At 37.9% G+C, this 18,333-nt stretch overlaps 3 protein-coding genes across 12 annotated transcripts in view; 1 reads left to right on the top strand and 2 right to left on the bottom strand.

The window, feature by feature from the left end:
• The first annotated feature begins 1,244 nt into the window (after positions 1 to 1,244).
• Positions 1,245 to 4,061, top strand: LOC140800856 (haloacid dehalogenase-like hydrolase domain-containing protein At2g33255). The gene is made up of 5 exons (XM_073155751.1): positions 1,245 to 1,804; positions 1,887 to 1,929; positions 2,100 to 2,160; positions 2,806 to 2,940; positions 3,617 to 4,061. Exons 1-5 carry the CDS (start codon positions 1,303 to 1,305, stop codon positions 3,815 to 3,817), a joined length of 942 nt encoding a protein of 313 aa, XP_073011852.1. The 5' UTR covers positions 1,245 to 1,302; the 3' UTR covers positions 3,818 to 4,061.
• A 428-nt stretch (positions 4,062 to 4,489) lies between these two features.
• Positions 4,490 to 13,694, bottom strand: LOC140800797 (ABC transporter C family member 5-like). Of its 4 annotated transcripts, none has more exons than XM_073155653.1 (12): positions 13,507 to 13,694; positions 11,177 to 13,097; positions 10,764 to 11,084; positions 10,578 to 10,664; positions 8,402 to 9,094; positions 8,119 to 8,283; positions 7,454 to 7,748; positions 7,049 to 7,263; positions 6,218 to 6,523; positions 6,055 to 6,118; positions 5,212 to 5,451; positions 4,490 to 4,988 (listed from the first exon to the last, which is right to left on the bottom strand). In XM_073155653.1, the coding sequence occupies exons 1-12, from the start codon at positions 13,575 to 13,577 to the stop codon at positions 4,876 to 4,878; spliced, it is 4,491 nt and encodes a 1,496-aa protein (XP_073011754.1). In that variant the 5' UTR covers positions 13,578 to 13,694; the 3' UTR covers positions 4,490 to 4,875. The 4 variants fall into 4 exon arrangements, 3 of the variants coding, with proteins under 3 accessions (XP_073011754.1, XP_073011755.1, XP_073011757.1); XM_073155654.1 differs by lacking the exon at positions 13,507 to 13,694 and adding an exon at positions 13,175 to 13,331; XM_073155656.1 differs by lacking the exon at positions 13,507 to 13,694 and having other exon boundaries at positions 11,177 to 13,410.
• A 2,212-nt stretch (positions 13,695 to 15,906) lies between these two features.
• LOC140800829 (protein ILITYHIA) overlaps positions 15,907 to 18,333 on the bottom strand; it is a 31,696-nt gene continuing 29,269 nt past the window's right edge. For all 7 annotated transcript variants that reach the window (XR_012111317.1, XM_073155717.1, XM_073155716.1 and 4 more), the window contains exons 56-60: positions 17,967 to 18,161; positions 17,715 to 17,888; positions 17,474 to 17,606; positions 16,623 to 16,701; positions 15,907 to 16,334 (exon numbers count right to left, since the gene is read on the bottom strand). Coding sequence is in view for 6 of the 7 variants with exons in the window: in XM_073155717.1 (XP_073011818.1) it covers positions 16,292 to 16,334; positions 16,623 to 16,701; positions 17,474 to 17,606; positions 17,715 to 17,888; positions 17,967 to 18,161 (624 nt within the window). In the remaining variant the exon portion in view is untranslated. The remainder of the gene's footprint in view (positions 16,335 to 16,622; positions 16,702 to 17,473; positions 17,607 to 17,714; positions 17,889 to 17,966; positions 18,162 to 18,333) is intronic.

Raw genomic sequence — 18,333 nt, 5'->3', positions numbered from 1 at the left:
AACGTTAACATATCCCTCGAATACCTTGCCCTCTCTTTTACCCAACAACTAATCATTAAATTTCGACCGTCCAACCGGTGTAATTTTCATCAGGTATTCTCCTAATTGTACAGAACCGCTCGGCTTAAAGCTTATCGACGGTACAACGTAACGATATACGGGAAGGATGTAGGTAGTACAGCAAAACTCTCGTGCTCTGCTCCTAATCGCTCGACACGTACTCCGACTTAGGAGCCGGGCCCACACTTTACGGAACCCAAGTCAAATATTAGTTCCTACTAACAGTTACGGCTGAGGTGGCCAACGGGGCCCAGTCATCCTTTTAATAAATGTACATAAATCCAGGTGCTGGAATTGTTGATATTACCAGGAATAGTAAATTTCTGACGGTGGATGAGATTAAAAAAGACGTTTTAGATGACGTAATGAGACTCAAATTAAATCGGTTTGCGCGCCACTTTACCAAGTGGGTCCACTAAGCGCCAAGCCCATAGCCCACAGGATATCGATTTTGGTTTTGTATTCTACTCCAAACTCCTTTTTAACTTCATGTTGCTGGACCCACACGTGTCGAATCAATAATGGGAAATATTTAAATTAGTAAAGCAAACTTGGTATCAAATTTAAGTTCTATATTTGTGTTTTAAATTCGGAACAAGGGAAGGTTGCTGTGGTGTCTTCTTTTTGAGTTTATTCTTTGGTTTCTGGACATACCAGAAGTTTCGTGCTAAATTATCTTAATAAAAGTAGAGTTTTATATTCTTATTCTTCTTCTCTGCCCTCGGTTCTGGAGTTTTATATATGAGTCTAATTATATATAATAATAAGTTCATTTATAGTGCGATTTTATAAAATATATATATACTTAATTTTCAAAATAAAGTTCACGTATAAATATTTTAAAAATAATAGTTGTAATTAAGTTGTAAAATCTCAATCTTCTCGGGGGCCTCTTCTATTTCAAAATAGCAATATTAAACTCTTATATGTACGTCTTTTACATAAATGATGCACATATAAAGTTTTCTATTTAAGGGCCCCATCTTGCCTCTTCATAATTTTAAACATGAAAAATGGATGTATTCCACCTAAAATACTAATGTATTTATCTTAATCTTACCGTGATAGACCAATATAAAGAAAAGAGGAAAAGAAAACATTCGTTGGGATGACGTTTAATTAGGCTTAATTAATTTTTTTGGCACCTAATCATAGTTAAAGGAAGCATTCTGGTAACCTGGAAGTCTGGTAGACAATACAGTGTGCTCCTAAGCTTTTGTCGGGTTGAAAACCACAGGCTGAATGCTTGGTCACGGGCTAAGTGCGGTAAACGGTTCATCCGTTCCTTTAGCGACGTCGCTGCGGCCTCCGCCACGACAAAGACACAACAACGCGATCCTCGAGGAATCAGGCGCTACACGTGTCAATCTCTCATCGTCCCTCCTCATGCTCCTCCTGCCCAATCTCAGACGCTTAGCCGCCTCCATTCTCCCTTGTTCCTCATCCCCTTCTCCCCGTTATCTCTACCGCGCGGCGATGGCGGCGGCAAACGGCGACGGCAGAGCGAGGCTGAGAGGGGTGGTATTCGACATGGATGGGACCCTGACGGTACCAGTTATCGACTTCGCCGCCATGTACCGGACGGTGCTAGGGGAGGAGGTCTACGCCGCCGCCCGAGGTGTCGGCGGCAGCATCGACATCCTTCACCACATCGAGACGTGGGGCCCCGGCGAGCAGCAGCGAGCTTACGAGATCATCGCCCACTTCGAGCGCCAAGGCCTCGATCGCCTCCAGATCATGCCCGGTTAGTGGTTGGTTGCCTTTGGTGTCTTATAGATCGGATTGTAGAGTTGAACCTAAATATATCATTTTTGTTGTTATTGCAGGTGCTCTGGAACTTTGTGGATTCCTTGATTCAAAGCAAATAAGGTAAAGTTTCAACTTTTTGTTGTCAAGGAATTCAAATATGGCAGTTTGCCATCATTTATCACTTGTTCTCTGCATGGAGAATGCTAATATTAATCTCAGTCTTGGATGTTCTTTGTCACAGTAGCAACAATTCTTGCAGCAAATAACTCATCAGGCTTATGCTTTTGCAGAAGGGGTCTAATTACACGCAACGTCAAGGATGCAGTTGAGTTATTTCATCAAAGATTTGGGGTAATCAATTGCACGTTTCATTCCTTTCTTTTCCTTTTCAGCAAGCTGCGCTTTTTCACTATCTAAAATATGTATGTGAGAGGGTGTGGAATGCATAACCAAGATTTGGGAGGAGGCCTATGAGAAGAACGATATTATCTGTTTTAGGGAATCTCGAAAGAGGTAGGAAAGATATGTGATAACATGGATGTTGTTTATGAATGGTAGGCACATGAGGCCTTAACAGAAGTTCCTTTTGGAAGAATCACAGAGCTTTCCAATAATGCTTGATCTCTGTCCGCCTCTTCACTCTTTCCAATGTTTTACCAAAAAAATATCTGCAATAAATCAGTTTTAGGGTCTGCAACTACTAGGTTCTTGTAACAAATTGCTTGAAAGTGTTCTATGTGGGATGCCAAAGCTTCAGGATATTGGGCATTAAGAACATGAAAGAATAACAATGCTACTATTTTTTTGATACTAAAATATGATGTTCAATCTTTTGTTAACTGCAATACTACTCCAACTAGTGGCTTTTTATGGTGTTATGTTACGTATTCCTGATTAAACTTTCTTATAAACTACGAATTCTTGTGAGTTTTGATATTCGCTTAGCATCAGCTATAATATTTTTCTTTCTGACAGTATATTTATCATTTTTTGTAGCTGAAGTTCATCCCGGCATTGAGCAGGGAGTTTCGGCCATATAAACCAGATCCAGCTCCCTTACTGCACATTTGTTCTACTTGGGATATTCCCCCAAATGAGGTCATGATGATAGGTGACAGCTTGCGAGATGACGTGAGTAAAGACCGTTTGGCTTTCTTTCCCTTTTGCTATTTGAATAAATTAAGCAATTTTGTGTTACTTGACCACTGCACATATATGCTAGTACTTAGCAGATCATTAAATCGTTGTTGTTAATTCTGACTTGAGGTAAAATGTGGTGTAATAGAGTACTCCGCTAAAACTTTCATGTTGTACTGGGCTGCAACAAACACTGAAACAGTTAAGTTTATTTAGTATCTTGAGTGCAAAACAGTTCTCATCTTTCTACTGCTCCTATTTGCTACTACGTTGCCATTTCAACGGAAGACCCTCAATCTTTGAGGAACCTTCTTAAAATTTATCTTATCAGGGAAGTTATCTGATATGTCTCATTAAGGAAACAAGACTACTAATCATGTCCACCACAACTATGAAACTTCTCCTTTATGGACCTATCTTAGTGCAATTAATCTGTGGCTTTTCATAAAAAGTAAGCAGTGGGAACATTTAACGATGCTTCGAGATCAGCTTATCAAGTGGGTCACAAGGTTAGGTGTTGCAATCCATTTATTTGTCATGTCGTATATGCCAAGGAGATGATAGTAATAGTCATGAGCTCAATATTATGAACTGCTACAGTTCTCATATCTTAAGACTTTGAAACTCTTGTTGTTTCACAACTAACAAAGCTGCCCTTAATCTTTTACAGGTTGTTTGTGGAAAAAGAGCAGGAGCTTTTACATGCTTGCTTGATGAAACAGGGAGGTATGGTTCCCCTGATTGTCTTGCCGATGATCTAAAACCAGATTTCAAGGTAACTTCACTTGTTGAAGTTTTTTCTCTTCTGGAAACCCATTTTGATTTGATGCCAGAATCACAAACAGCTAAGAGGGTATCAGACTCCAATTGAATATTTATTAGTCTGCAAACCTGGCTTATGGCCTTGATGATATTGAGTCAGATACACTTGCCATGTCTTTTCTTCGAGGCTAGTGGAACTATTAACTACTTTTATAGTTCTTTCCAAAGATCTTTGGAGAAGAAAACCCTTCGAAGAAGGTGACTTAATGTAACCTTGTGTTTGTATGAAGTACAGTTGCTTTTTGATCCAATGATGAACAAAAACTCTTTTATATAGATTGCAAATTGTTATCCACGGTTTCTTTTTCTTTTTCTTTCTTTTTGTTGCTATCTTAGTCGCAGTTTTGTGGCTCATTGCTCAATATGCGTATTCCAAAGACACTCTTGGTTACTTATGCAGTTATGCCACTTTCTTTTCGTTGCTATTCTTTTGCAGCTCCGTGGATCTCTATTAGTATGATGCTCTAAATGGAGATTCAAAATAATGCTAAATTTTAATAAAATATTTTAATATCAAATTCGATATGAGTATGTATTCATTGAGACCCAAAACAAATATGAGATCTTAAGATCCACAATAGCATTGGTGTCGAATGTTGTGCAACGGTTCTTTCTTTTTTCTTCAATCACATAGTTGGAATTGGAAAAAGGATATTGTGGTGGATACCTTTAGATACTCATCTTGCTGGAAACTACAAGAAAATTTAAAAAATTACTTCACTCACGGAAACTACCAACCATTGCATAAAGAGAATATTTCATCACAATCTGGAAGAAATTGGTGGATTTAATAACCTAACCCAAATTTCTGACATTTTGCATTCTAACACGTACTCAAATTTTTCTTCCAGGTGCTATCTCATATTTAAATTAACTGAAACAAAGATTTGAGGCTCAAACTAGCTTTATTTTTTTGAACAAGGTAACCAACACCTTCTTCATGAAAAAGTTATTAGCCGTTTTTTTTTTCCTGCTCCCCAACTCTTCCATATTTTGCATTTACCACTATGGAATATGCAGATCCTACTCACTATACAGATCCCGCAAATATGTTCGAGAACTTGCATTCTCTTATCCAGTAGCAAATTCATAAACTGGTCCTCGAGTTCAAACGTCTGACATACCGCTTGATCTTGTGGAGTACTCGGTGACTAGCTTTAGAAACATTGAAGATCGATCCTCCAACAGCCTTGATGGACTGTCAAACTCTGCAACTCTACCTGTAAGGATTCAGTAGAAATTTTCAAGTTTTAAGTAGTGAGAAAAATGATGATATTTGAATATTCCATAAAATAACAGAAAGATTAGAACTGGAAATGATGCCCTCTAACTAAAGATGATGCACTACAAAAGGTATTTCTTGGTCTACTTTTTTGAAGTATGTGTCAGCATTAAGTGCAATAATGACAATATCCATTATCAAAAGAGTGGGTAATCACTGACCATCACTGAGGACCAAAACAAGATCACTGTCAATAACAGTAGGGATTCGATGTGCTATGGTGCAGACTGTGCAATCTTTAAATTCTGCTCGGATGATCTTCTGAATAAGATTATCGGTGGCTGTGTCGACAGAGGCAGTTGCCTCATCAAGCACTAGTATCCTTGCTTTCTTCAACAGTGCCCTTCCTAACGAAACAAGTTGTCGTTGTCCAACACTCCAATTGTCTCCATTCTCCAGGACTGCAAAGCCAAAAAAGATTATCTTTCTTCAGAGAATGCAAAATATAAATTAAAAGAGCTTCTAAGCTAGAAGCATTGTAACATGAGAAGATATTTTTCCAATTCATTTAGTATGATGGCTAAGGCTTGTCCTTATGCATCATGGTTGTGCAGGTTCTAGTCACGGCAACATTCTTTCCTATAATGGGAATAAGACTGCAAAATCTTGCTCTCTTCTGACCTTCTGTTGGCTGAGCCTCACATGTTGAAATGCCCTAATTGTAAAGATCTCCAGAGAATGTCAATTATTTTAATGTGCAAAGACAAAAGAATAGCAATATACTTGTCAGTATCACAAATGAAGTGTTACAGTGCAGACCAATCTTAAGAACCACAAGGGAAGTGTTTTAAAGAATATGGAATTTCAGTTACAAGTGCTGTAAGATTATGCAATTTGGAACAATGCAGATGAAACAGACAGGGATATAAATTTAGATGCTGACTCAAAACACATGGACGGTTTAACATCTATATGTTCTGTCAATTTTGCTAGATTACCATAGCGAGAAATCTTGGATGATCAACAAAGTAAAAAGTTAACGCTGAGACATGTGTAATATATACCTGGACTGTCAAGCTTCTCCTCCTTCTGGCGGATAACATCTCCGAGCTGACATTTGTCGAGCGCCTGGAAGACACATAAAACAAGTAGAAATTAATTTATATTGTAGTGTCCCTCACTTGGAAAACGATGAGTGCACTTTTTTCTGAAGAGTCTGAATTTCACCTGCCAGACTTCATGATCGGGATGCTCTTCTAGAGGATCAAGATTGCCTCTGATTGTACCCTCAAACAAGGTAGGATCCTGTGGTATGATGCTGAGCCTGGATCGGAGATCATGGAGGCCAATGGAAGAAATGTCTATGTCGTCAATTAGAATTTTTCCATTTGATGGTTCAATCAGACGGAACAAGGCCTGTATAAGAGTTGATTTACCACTTCCAGTACGTCCGACAATCCCAATTTTCTTCCCACCAGGAAATTTGCAAGTAATGTCGTGCAGAACTGTAGGTAGACTCTCCTTGTAGCGAACCTTCGACAAGATAAGAAGAAAATAAAATCAATTTCATTTTATAAAGAATGACTAATCTTGAGAACACATTTGAGTTATGTTGGTAAATAACCAATATAAAGATTCTTCTGCAGAAGGTCATTGTATGTGCATCTTCAACTTATACCAAATAGTAACGAATCAATTACTTAATGGAACCAAAACCTACTTCCTAGGTTTACTGAATGGATGAGAATCATAATAACAAGAATAGATGCACTAGAAGTTAGAATTTTCATGTGAACCGGAAATGGTTGACCTTAGCATTGATGACTTCATTTCATAGAAAAAGATGGGATTGTAGGTTGGTAGCAGTAATTAATGAGAATAAGCTATTGGTTCTGTTTCTCGCAAGTCTATCTCACATGTGGAGGATGACATTACTTTCAAGGTATAATGACAGAAATCTTTATTTTGTACAGAGAATTTTTTTGAAAGGTTAGGTCATTCAAAATTGAATCATGATAACATATCTTTAGGAAACAGCAATGGAAGTTATTTGCACACCTTTAGATCAATCAGCTCAATGTTACCATTCTCCGGCCATGATGATGGAGGTCGACAGTTCTCAATGATAGGTAGTGCTTCTCCAGGAATTTGGCAATACTGATTAATGCGCTCAATGGAGATAACTTTATTTTCAAGTTTGCAAAAACTTAAGATCCACCTTGATAAACGAGCATTTAAATTAAGGCCATATGTTACAGCAAGCCCCGCCATACCTATAATGTCAAGAGAGCACAAATGATGGCTGAGAATGTTTTACAAAGTTTAATGGAAACAATGTCTTGAAAATTTTAAATTTGTAACAACACAGCATAAAAAGTGATGCTAACGAGTTTCAGTTTCAACATGTTCAGGAAAAAGGTGGATAGTACTGGAAAGGTTGCTTTAGAAGTACAGAGCACATACTTGGATCAATACTTCCATGTGGAAAGCTCACAAGGAGAGCCATGCAGAAAGCGAAGACAAAAGTTGACAGCAATTCCATGCGCAAACAGAGCCATTCCATCGCTGCGATACTGCAGAAATATGGTCGAGCAAAGCAATCAAGCAAGTGAAGGTTCCTCTTCATGAAGCGTTTCTCTTGACCAAAGCCCCTAATAACAGCAGCTCCTGCAATAGACTCTCCAAATAGATGGATAATAGGGGATTTTTGAATGCTGACAATCCTAACTAGTTCCCTTGATGAAGCCATATAATATTTCTGCAAAGAAGAACAAAGTTCTTTATCATATTTAAAACTAAAAATTGGATCGTAGGAAGAGTGCTGCCCAGTATAAGATATTAAAAAATCTATATTTCCACAAAAACAAAGATATACATGTTCACTAGAATTTGTTGTCTGAGAAATACATTCATGACAATTAACATATTCTGTTTACACTACTGCTGTTTCTACTCATCAATCAATCAGCATGCACATTATGATGCAAAAGGAATGGATAGTAGATTAATTGTGGCTAGCTTTCAGAATGTTCTGTAATGTTGTATTTTCATAGGGATGAATAGTGACTGCTGCATAGCTTCTCTCTTTGTAGACTTTGAGCAATAAAATATTATCTATTAAAACATACCTGCATCCATATGCAAGCAATCACCACGGGACAGAAGAGGAACAAAACTTGCCACGTAACATTTACCATCACACCAATTATACCAAGCAATTGTATTGTTGTTGATGCAAATCCACCAAGTCTGAAAGGAATATCAAGATCCACAACGCTTTGATCAACAGAAACCTGAAATTTAGCTAGCGAATATTATGATATCTTATGACAAGATCTGGGCATATTATATTTCCTCTTCCTGGAATGGCTCAGGAAAGAGGATGTTTATGACTAATTGCTAATAACTTACTCGATTCAAGATCCGTCCAGCAGGAGTAGAATCAAAGAAGGACATTGGAGCTCGAAAGACAGTTCTCACCATCTTTATAAACAACTTCTGTGCAGCTGCTAAACCAAAAGTAGCTACAAGAACAGCTCTGATGAAAACAAACCACGAGCTCCCAAAAGCAAGTGCCATATAAACAACTAAAAGAATCACGCTACTTGTTTTTGGATTATCTCCCTCTGTTTGAGGGTTTGCCCAGGCCATCCACCAATTGCCAGCTATCTGGAGCACCTGAAATGCTGCCTGTGAAAGGATAATTAAAGGTATCAACATCCCTTTATATGCTGCAGCCATGTATGACAAGTAAACCTTGAAACTGATCCTTCCTCTTTCCCGCTCTTCTTCTTGAACCAGCTGTTTTCTGCGCATACGTTTTGTTTTCTTTTTTTCCTTGATTGCTTTTTTATCAGATGATGATCCTTTTTCTGATATTTCATTATTCATACTGTCAATGTTGCTTTTACTTGATTTCAACCTCTTACTGAATAGGGAAGAATCTCCATTAGAAGCAGCATCTAAATCATCTGATGCACTCTCAAGGAGATCCATTGCTTCCATTGCCTCGTGGTGAGCTGAAACCAGAACATTGAAATCTGTTCCAGCTTTAAGAAGATCTTCATATTTTCCAGCCTGTATTATCCGACCTTCCTTAAAGACCTGAACAAGGTGAATGCAATAGGTAAGCAATATATTTGATGAGCACATTAAAAATACCAACTGGTTGTCCTTAAAATTACATTAATCACATGCTCTGACAGACAGTGATGATAAATAACAGTTCAATGAAGTTTTTCATCCAGCTATGGGAATATGGGAATATTATTTGCACAGGGATACATTCGTTATAAAACCATTTAAGAGTTCACGATTTAATCTAAAGCACGTACATATTAGACGCACACCAGACATAGGACAAGGATATGTTCAACCTCCAAAATATAGCAAATAGTTTGCCCAAATGGCCAAATACTGACAAGCGACAAGTGACAACCTAGGACCATTATCACTAGAGTATATGAAAACCACAATTCTTGAGCTTAGTTTGAATCCTCACTGCCTTCAAATCTGTAATTATTATATCAAAATTAATAGTGGCATTATAAACCTTAGACTGTAAACATGAAGCCGTTATGTGAGAGAAGCCCTATTGACCAGATGTTACCATTAACTCTCCAACAACAGGAAAGACAATCTCTCAAGCTACTAATTGGAAGCTTCTTTCTTTTCAGAGAGGAAAATTCATTCCCCCCACATAAAATATCTGAATCTGCCCATGGGAGCATAAAAATGTTCACATACATAGATAGAGAAGATGGTTCCATTACCATATCAGGAATAGTACTTCACTCTGTAATAAACACTGCAGGTGATGTCCTCATATTTTCTTCCATTGCGGATGAACTCTTTCAAAATTAAATTCTACGAAGTCACTCTTCTTACCAAGTTCATAATAAGAAGATTCTCTTCATGGCATAAGTTAGTATCTGGTATTCATGCTCCATAAGGAGGCAAAGTTAATGAATTACCCAGCTGTCAATTCCGCCACTTGCTTAATGCAACCTAACATTGTTCTCTTTGGATAAACAAGCCCATTCATCCATTGCAAGAAGTAGCTCTGCAAGTATAAGCAGATTAACTTGAATGAATAAGGGCATGATAAGGGTAACTAAAGTTGCGTCTCTGTAAAAAGATTAAACACGTAGTTCAACCATGCATATAGACATACAGATTGTTACAAATCAGAAGCAACAGGATGCAACAAACAAGACGTTCATGACCTCTTGTGATTTGCTTTTCAGACAATCTAAAAAACTAAGTGATGATTGTAACCATTTGGTGCAATTTGTTTTCAGGGAAATGGTAGCTTATTTTGTCACAGCTGAGCAGAGAAGACTAGAAACTACAAAGAACCACGAGATTGTCCACTCATAGCTATTAAAAACCATATAACGTACCATAAGAGATCTTTAATAGAAAGTTTCTACTACCACATGAAAATTTGTTAGAGTTGTACATTAGATTTCACAACATTTGCAATTTGTAGATTAGAATAAAATAAAAAACCACCAAAAATACCCTTATGTACAGAGTTGAAACATATCATCTAAGCGATATTACGAGAAGACATAGGAGTTCTTACCAGTATCATGTCAGCAGCCGGAAGAAACTCAACTTGATGAGTGACGAATATCACAGTTTTACCGGCCAATGCTGTCATTATATACTCCTGCAACATCATGTCAAATCAATTTATTTGAATTAGATAAAGTTCTTGAGAAAGAGGACCCGCGAGATGGAAAAAGATGAAAGGAACAGTTTGAATCACCTTAAACAGCTCAGTTCCCGTGTGTGCATCAACTGCACTGAAGGGGTCATCAAGTAAATAAATGTCAGCATTTTGATAGAGTGCTCTCGCAAGTTGCACCCTTTGCTTCTGGCCACCACTTAGATTAATACCCCTATCTCCAATTATTGTTTGATCACCGTGCGAGAACAGCTCCAAATCTTTCTTTAGTGAGCAAGCATGGAGAACACTCTTGTACCTTTGCTTCTCCATCGAACTTCCAAAAAGAATATTTTCCTCTATATTTCCAGACTGTATCCAAGCTGACTGCGGCACATAAGCAGCTGAACCACATACCTTCACCTGGAAAAAAAACATCCAACAGATAAAGGGTAGGGAATCTAAAAATCTCCAAAGAGAAAAGTTCAGGCAAATACTCAAAATTATTCACCTACCTCACCAGATATCTTTGGTATCTCTCCTAGTATGCATGAGAGAAAGCTTGACTTCCCAGCACCAACAACACCACATACTGCTACACGCATACCAGTCTCCACTTTTAACTGAATCGCTGAAAGTGTCGGCTTTGAAGAAGAAGGGTCCCAACAGAATTCTCCATCTTTAATTTCCACAGAGGTGTTAGTAAGGCCTCGAGGTACAGTGATTGTTGCATCTCCTTCCAATTCTTCCTCCTGTAGGAACCCTGAAATGCGATCCAAAGACACCTTCGTTTGGGCAGCCATAGAGACTAAATCTGGAAAATTCCTAAGAGGCTCTTGGAGAATTCTGAAGGTGGCCAAAGCTGAAAGGACACTCCCAGCTGTAAGCTCCTGGCCCAACAATATAGAAGTACCAAAAGTTACAACCGATACAAAAATTGGAGAACCCCAAAAGATGAAAGTGATCAAGGCTTGCGAATACAGGGCTTTGCGGAGCCATCCAAATTCTGTATTCCTCATCTCTTCTAGCTTTAATCGAAAACGGTCCTCCCAAGCGTGCAGCTTTAGGATCCTCATGTTTCTAAGACATTCAGATGTCTTTCTCATCCGGTCATCCTTGGCTGCCATTAGGTTATCCTGATACTCTTCTTGAACTTTTGCCACAGGAACTGTAATTAGAATCGAGATAATGGTGGCACCCAGTGTTGCAACACATGCCACTCCGACATTCTTATACAAGATTGCCAAAGCAAGAACTATTTGCAAAGGGAGCATCCATAAGTCATGAAGATACCATGAGAAATCTCCCACTCTTTGCACATCAACTGCCATGTAGTTCACAACCTCACCACTGGTGTGGCTTTGTCGGGCTGTGCTTGATAGTCTAAGCCCCTTCTGATACACCATAGCAGTTAATGCTAGCCTAACATGCATGCCCATTATATCTACTCCTAGATACCATTGACGAGTGGTAACCGTCTCTACTAACTTAGCAGCGAAAAAGATTGAAGCCAGAATGTAACCTTCATGAGGAAAAGCTATATTACCGCTCAAATAATCAACAAAATAGCTAATCATATAAGGTCCCACATATGTGACAAGAGTGCTCAACAAAGCGAAAACAGCATTCAGAGCTGCATCTTTCCAGCATGACTTGAAGATAGCGAATGCAAGCGAAGGCTGCTTCATGGGATCCTTCTCAGCTTTTGATTTCTCCCAATTTGCATTCACGATCTTATAGGAAGTCTTGGCACGGTCTTTCAGGGCTAATTGAGGTACATCATTCAGTTCAAGAGGCCTCTTTGCGCCGACAGACAACAGAGGACTGAGCCAAGATAGAGTTAAAAGGCTTAAAAGCCCTGCCTGATTATAAGGTGTAACATTCTGGCAACCCAGTTCCTCCTCTTCCTCCTCTTCAACAAGCAATGGCTCCTGAAGGCATCGATTGTCCCTAGTGAGTTTTACACCCGTAGCGCCGCGAATGGAGATAAGGCAAAGGAACGCAACTGCAGGGACTGCAGCACAGTTTGCTACCATATGTGAATTGTGACTAAAAGACCCATCCATGAACTCTTTTGCATCAGCGTAGCCATTATAAGCACACAAGGAGAATGACAAAAACCACCACAATCTCACCAAGAGTGGGAATTTCTCCAATGCCTTAGATTTGCAGTGGACTACCGATAAAGATAAAACAACCCATGACAGTGCTTGTACTAAAGGAGCAAATAAAACAGAATAGTCCTTCACATTGTCCTCTTTCTTCACCAATTTCACGGTTTCATATGCAAGTACCAGTAATTGCAGGACCAAAACATAAAAGCAACAGAAAGCCGAAATCTTAAACCAAGAACTGACCACTATCACTGGATCACCTCCTGAGCAGGTGCGAGATGGCATAGAATTCGAAGGACTCTCCTTGAATGTCGACGCCCACCTGAATCGATAGGAGAAAACCCACTTCAGAAATGAGGAGAGGAGGAAGAGAAGAACGAGCGATGAGTGCACGACAACCGAAACTTTCTCCGGCAAAGGGAGGCCATCGAAGGAGAGGTAGAAGGAGAGGTAGAAGGAGAAGGAACCCATTTGCGGGTGATGGATGTGGCTCACGAAGGAGGAATCTTTACGGCAAGATCTCGAAGATGATGAAGTGGGGCAACGGATTTCGGCTGTGAGCACTTCACTACGTTGGTGTTGGGACCCAGAGCCAAAGGAAGACGTGGCGAGAGGTTGCAGGGGAAAGACAAGGATGGATCAGAGCTGGAGAAGACGCGAGCGGTAATCTTCGCGTCTATCGAGGAACTTCAAATTGATTTAAGAAGACAAAGCCAAAGTTCGCAAGATACCAAGAAAAAGTTCCAATCTTGACAGAAAGGTCTCTCTTTTCCTTTGTCCTCTCCTGCAAATGCAATGGCATGCTACTTCCTAGAGCTCGACGACGCAATCATACGCGAGAGAGAGAGAGAGAGAGAGAGAGAGAGAGAGAGAGAGAGAGAAATCGGAATTGCTCTCTTCTTCGATGTTCTGCGATAATAGTCTGTTTGGTCCCTACAATGTTTATTTATTAAATAAAATCTCTCATCAGCGTTATATATTGCTTTCATTTCTTATAGGACATAGGAAATTTATAATTAACGCCCTATCTTTTCACTTATTTATGATCTATCTACCTACTATATTTTTAATGTTATTAATAAATTGAGACCTATACTTTTCACAAGATATTCGCAGAAATCATCACCTATTTTTTTTTTAACTTAATTTAACTCCTAAATTAAGTTAATTATAAATTATCAAAATACTCTTATCCAACTCAAAAATGTTTTACCCAACCCAAAACACTAAGATTTGTAAGAAAGGAGATTAGAGGGGAAGAATTACTGGTAATTATATAAATTCTCTTTTTGGGGAGAAAATAGTGGGTGGTTGGTGGAGATCTATACGTCCAATGCTGGTGGGTTGCCTGTGGTTTTCTATAGATTGCTTTGTTTAATGGCTAACATCAACGAAGCTACACCACGCCATCATGCAATGAGTTAATTTTTTTAAAACTTTGCTTGGACTAGTTGATCTTGGATGTATGTTCGTTGTTGGATTATTTATAGGGATGCAAGGATTTGAAAATGACTACAATTTTCTTTCTTGGGCATAGAGATGACTCGGATGAGGCTTGATTCCAGCATGGACTTTCTTTATTTCATACTCGGAATTGGGAAGTCATAAAAGGGAATTGCGTGAATGGAATTTTACGAGGATCGCACATTTGTGCTTTTTATTCGATTGGATTTATTTTTAATATATATATATAGTCTTAATCAGGTACAAGTAGTGTAGCACCCACCTAAGTAGTAGTCTTTTTGCGGATAACCTTTTTTTTATCTAATAAGAACTTTTCTAGTTTTAATATTTGGTTGTAGAAGAAAAATATTAAAAAAAAATTACTTTTTTCTACTAATAATAAATTTTTTTTGAAAGAAGAAAAAGAGAGAGAAATTAAATTACTTATCTTAACTGAAACTGAGTTCGAAAGTTATAATTTTTTTTATAATTGTAGGAGAAGAAGAGTAGGAGATCAGATAATATATCTTTAAAAAAAATGCCAACTTGCTATATATTATCAAAAGAGGAGGGGTTTTTTTTTTTTTTGGTGTGCAAAATCCAAGTATTTATATAATTGTTTCAAAGAAGGATAAGGGACTAGGTTTGGTGATGCAACGCAGCATGCTTGTCGGTTTTGTGCGATTAAAATATTTAATATGGCTACTTTCCAAAGTACTCTAAAAATTAGGTTGAATCATAACACCACATGCCCCCATTCTTAGGTTGAAATATGACAGCCAAATAATCTTCAAACGTCCGGTGCTGAAAAATCCTAAACACCTTATATTAAAATTATTATTATTTATATCATATTTAGCTAGTAAATCTAGTGGTTGACTCTGAATATACTAATTGGAAATAATATTATAGATAATTGAATCAACTTTTAAATTAATATATTAAATATATGCATGTTTTATTATATTTTTGATGTGTTCCAAAGCTTAGACGGTTTCAGGTAAAGTGATATAGTCAAAATTGTTAAAGAATTACGTAAATTTAGACCTAATTACAGCGAGTTAAAAAATAATTTTATTTTCCATCAAATTGAGTCCAACGTAAAGAAAAAATAAAAATTTCTGCCAGTGAGAGAGATTGGAGAACTCACCCAAAGAGATTTTATTCGATATTAATTAAGCGGCATTGTTTAACCGACCCTCTTCCACCTCACGCTGCTAGTGGATGTTAGCTAAATTTATTTCAAAAGTTTCATCACTAGACACGTGTCAGATCATCTATGTCATGCGACGGTAATAGGAGTATTAAGTGTGTCCATTGAGAGTACCTCCTGGTTCGTTCTTCTTGTGATGTCAGTTTCACCCATCACAATCTCACTAATGTATGCCTGTCTAATGATGTCCGTTAGCAAACTGTTTCCAACCACTGGTTTAGGTAATTGAAGCTAATAAGATCAAGCATAACGTCGAAGTCAATCTTATGAATGCAAGAAATTTCTGATCATATAGCAAATGTTCTTCAAAGATCCCAACTAGGAGTACAGTTTCGTTGAAATTGGAGTACCAATAACAACTCACAAGAATAAAGAATAATCCACATCGATTATTTGCGGCAATGAAAAAAAAATGAGCACCATGTTTTCAGCATCATGAACTAGGAAAAATAAAAAGAAAAAAAAAGGTGAGAAATACAAACAGATGCGAACTTCTTCGCTTAGGTTTTCACTATATTGTGTATAAAGCAGCAATGTTACAAAAGAGTCAAAATGGACATATTTTTCTCTGCCACCACCTTTTTTATATGACTTATATAGAATTACAAGAATGGGATATAAATACCAAAACTTGAGATTATGGGAAGAAAATGACTTTAAGGAGCTTGAAATAGCCGCTTTTGATAGTTAGCTCCTGCGAGTATATCATCCAAGAAGCCTCGTTGGGTACAAAATTGCCGCAATATGGAGAATAAATAGAACTGTATCCGAACAAAAAGAAAAACCACAAACCGAGACTCCAAAATCTCAATTTGATGGGGAACTAATAAAGTTACTCCGAAATCAGCCTGTCGGCTATCTCATGTGCTTGGCTTCTCAACATCACTATTATCACTTTCATCACTGCATATTGGAATCAGGAGATCAAAAAATGAACATTCAAAATAAATCAATATCTGTACATACAGTGTAATCCACATCAATTATGTGATTAACCAGCTATCTCACTGGGATGCTTGCCATTTATGACATTCATTTATTTTTATAGGTAAATGCTATTAGGTTTATGTGTCTAATCACAAATATAACAAAAATATGTTGCTGTTTGAGTATAATAAGTAGCAGAACCTGCTCTAAGCTAGCAAATTAATACATCCAAGGCTTGTCAGGAGAATATGCACAGTGGAGTACCTGTTTTCAGAAAGCTTTGCAAGCCTCTTAGCATCTAAACCTGTGATATATTTTTGAGAGACGTGAATGCTATCCGAACCTAAAAAGTATTGACAAATGCTGTCAGTGTCCTAACCAGTTATATAGAAATTCATCTGAAGGAAGGTATAAAACAATAAAAGTTTAGTCAATTTAGTCCCATGACAAGTTCAGGAATACTTGCCCTCTTTGGAGGAATAGAAGAATATTAGGTGAGAATAAGAACACTGGAAACCAAAATTCAAGATTCACATACGACTGCTATTTTTAATACCTTCATAAGTAAATGGTACGTTAGATGAAAATGAACTTCATCTCTATTGCATGGAATAGCAAATATTCACACTCTACATGCTAGTAAATTATTAGTTTCACAACGCAAAGAGGAACAATTGATATAACTATTTCCAAGTAAAAGTTATATTTCTACTTTGAAAAACAAATATGCTCTCTCAATTATTCTCATTTGCCTCAGGTCTATGATAGATGTCTATGCATGAAGAATAACTGCAACTCATTAGGGCCGGTTAGGCATATTAGCATGGAAAAACAAATTGCTGGTTTAGTAATTAACGGAAAGATGACTAAAAATCAACAACATTACTGCTTCTACCCACAAAGGAAAAAGGATTCACATAGGGGCAACAAGCTTCATTACAGAAGCCAACAAAGCACATTACAGAATAATCACATATAGCATGACCCACTTCGCAGGCATCTCATGTCTGGATGCTGTTTTGTGCAGGTTAGCTGGTGGCAAATTGGGGCTAAGAAATAATGGTTCAATCGGAATTCATGCCGATAAAAATAAAATTAATGCAAGGAAAGATAACCTTTCGCTAGTTGGAAAACATGCAGACAACAGCGTTCAGCAGCTAGGCGAACTGGTGTGCTTCCATCCTTCAGACAATCTGCAATTGCTGGGCCTAAGTTCGGAAGGACACAAGTAACAGCCAAAGGATTTGCCTGATGCCAATGATTGATGGATCAATATAGAGATATGCCTTAAACCATGCATCAAAAGGATTACAGACTACAATTGAATCATGCAGCATATTAGTTTAATCTATAAACCTTAGCAACAGCTTTGATGCAGGACAAAGATCTTCTCCTGACTTCACTGGAGCTGTCTTGCAAAGCTGAAACAAGTAACTGAAGAAGTGGTAGGGCATTTGTGTTTGATTCGTATTGGACCTGATAAATAAGTAGCCTCCCAACTGCCTTGACAGTTGCTTCACGGACAGGGAACTGTTCCCACATAGAAAATGGCTTAGACCAGATAACAGGATAATAAATGTAATAATATGTCTGCATTCTATAAAATACCTTATCATCCTTCAAGGCATCTCTAAGACGATCTGTAAGAGATGGGAATAGCACGGATCGACATATCATAGATGGACAATGTAAAGATATCGATGAGAATGTGAGCATAGACCCGTGTCTAACGAACCAGGCTGGTGATGCACCAAATTCACATAACGTTTGCACAAGATCCAAGAATTCACTCTCTTCCATGTACTGCCACCGTAAAACTCAGAGATTAGACAATTGACAGAACAGAAAATGCAAAATAATCCCCAGCAAAAAAGAATGCAAACTAATCCCCAGGAATGCAAGAAAAAGGAAGAAAAAAAAGTCAAATAAGTTCTTTTTTCTCATTTTTTGAGTTTGGAAGGACCATTGTAAACTC

Source organism: Typha latifolia, chromosome 14, assembly GCF_019914945.1.
Source record: "Typha latifolia isolate L0001 chromosome 14, TyphaL0001v2, whole genome shotgun sequence".
Lineage (NCBI taxonomy): Eukaryota > Viridiplantae > Streptophyta > Magnoliopsida > Poales > Typhaceae > Typha > Typha latifolia.
This window is presented reverse-complemented; position numbering and strand designations above follow the sequence as displayed.

What these genes read in the sequence shown, in the direction of transcription:
- LOC140800856 (XM_073155751.1), top strand. Translation starts at nt 1,303, where the DNA reads ATGCTTGGTCACGGGCTAAGTGCGGTAAACGGTTCATCCGTTCCTTTA. An exon ending in TATTTCATCAAAGATTTGGG is followed by an intron (nt 2,161 to 2,805) that starts GTAATCAATTGC and finishes CATTTTTTGTAG; the next exon opens with CTGAAGTTCATCCCGGCATT. An exon ending in GTGACAGCTTGCGAGATGAC is followed by an intron (nt 2,941 to 3,616) that starts GTGAGTAAAGAC and finishes AATCTTTTACAG; the next exon opens with GTTGTTTGTGGAAAAAGAGC.
- LOC140800797 (XM_073155656.1), bottom strand. Translation starts at nt 13,246, where the DNA reads ATGGGTTCCTTCTCCTTCTACCTCTCCTTCTACCTCTCCTTCGATGGC. An exon ending in CGGCTGCTGACATGATACTG is followed by an intron (nt 9,095 to 10,577) that starts GTAAGAACTCCT and finishes CACCTTGTTCAG; the next exon opens with GTCTTTAAGGAAGGTCGGAT. An exon ending in CCGATCATGAAGTCTGGCAG is followed by an intron (nt 6,119 to 6,217) that starts GTGAAATTCAGA and finishes TGTGTCTTCCAG; the next exon opens with GCGCTCGACAAATGTCAGCT.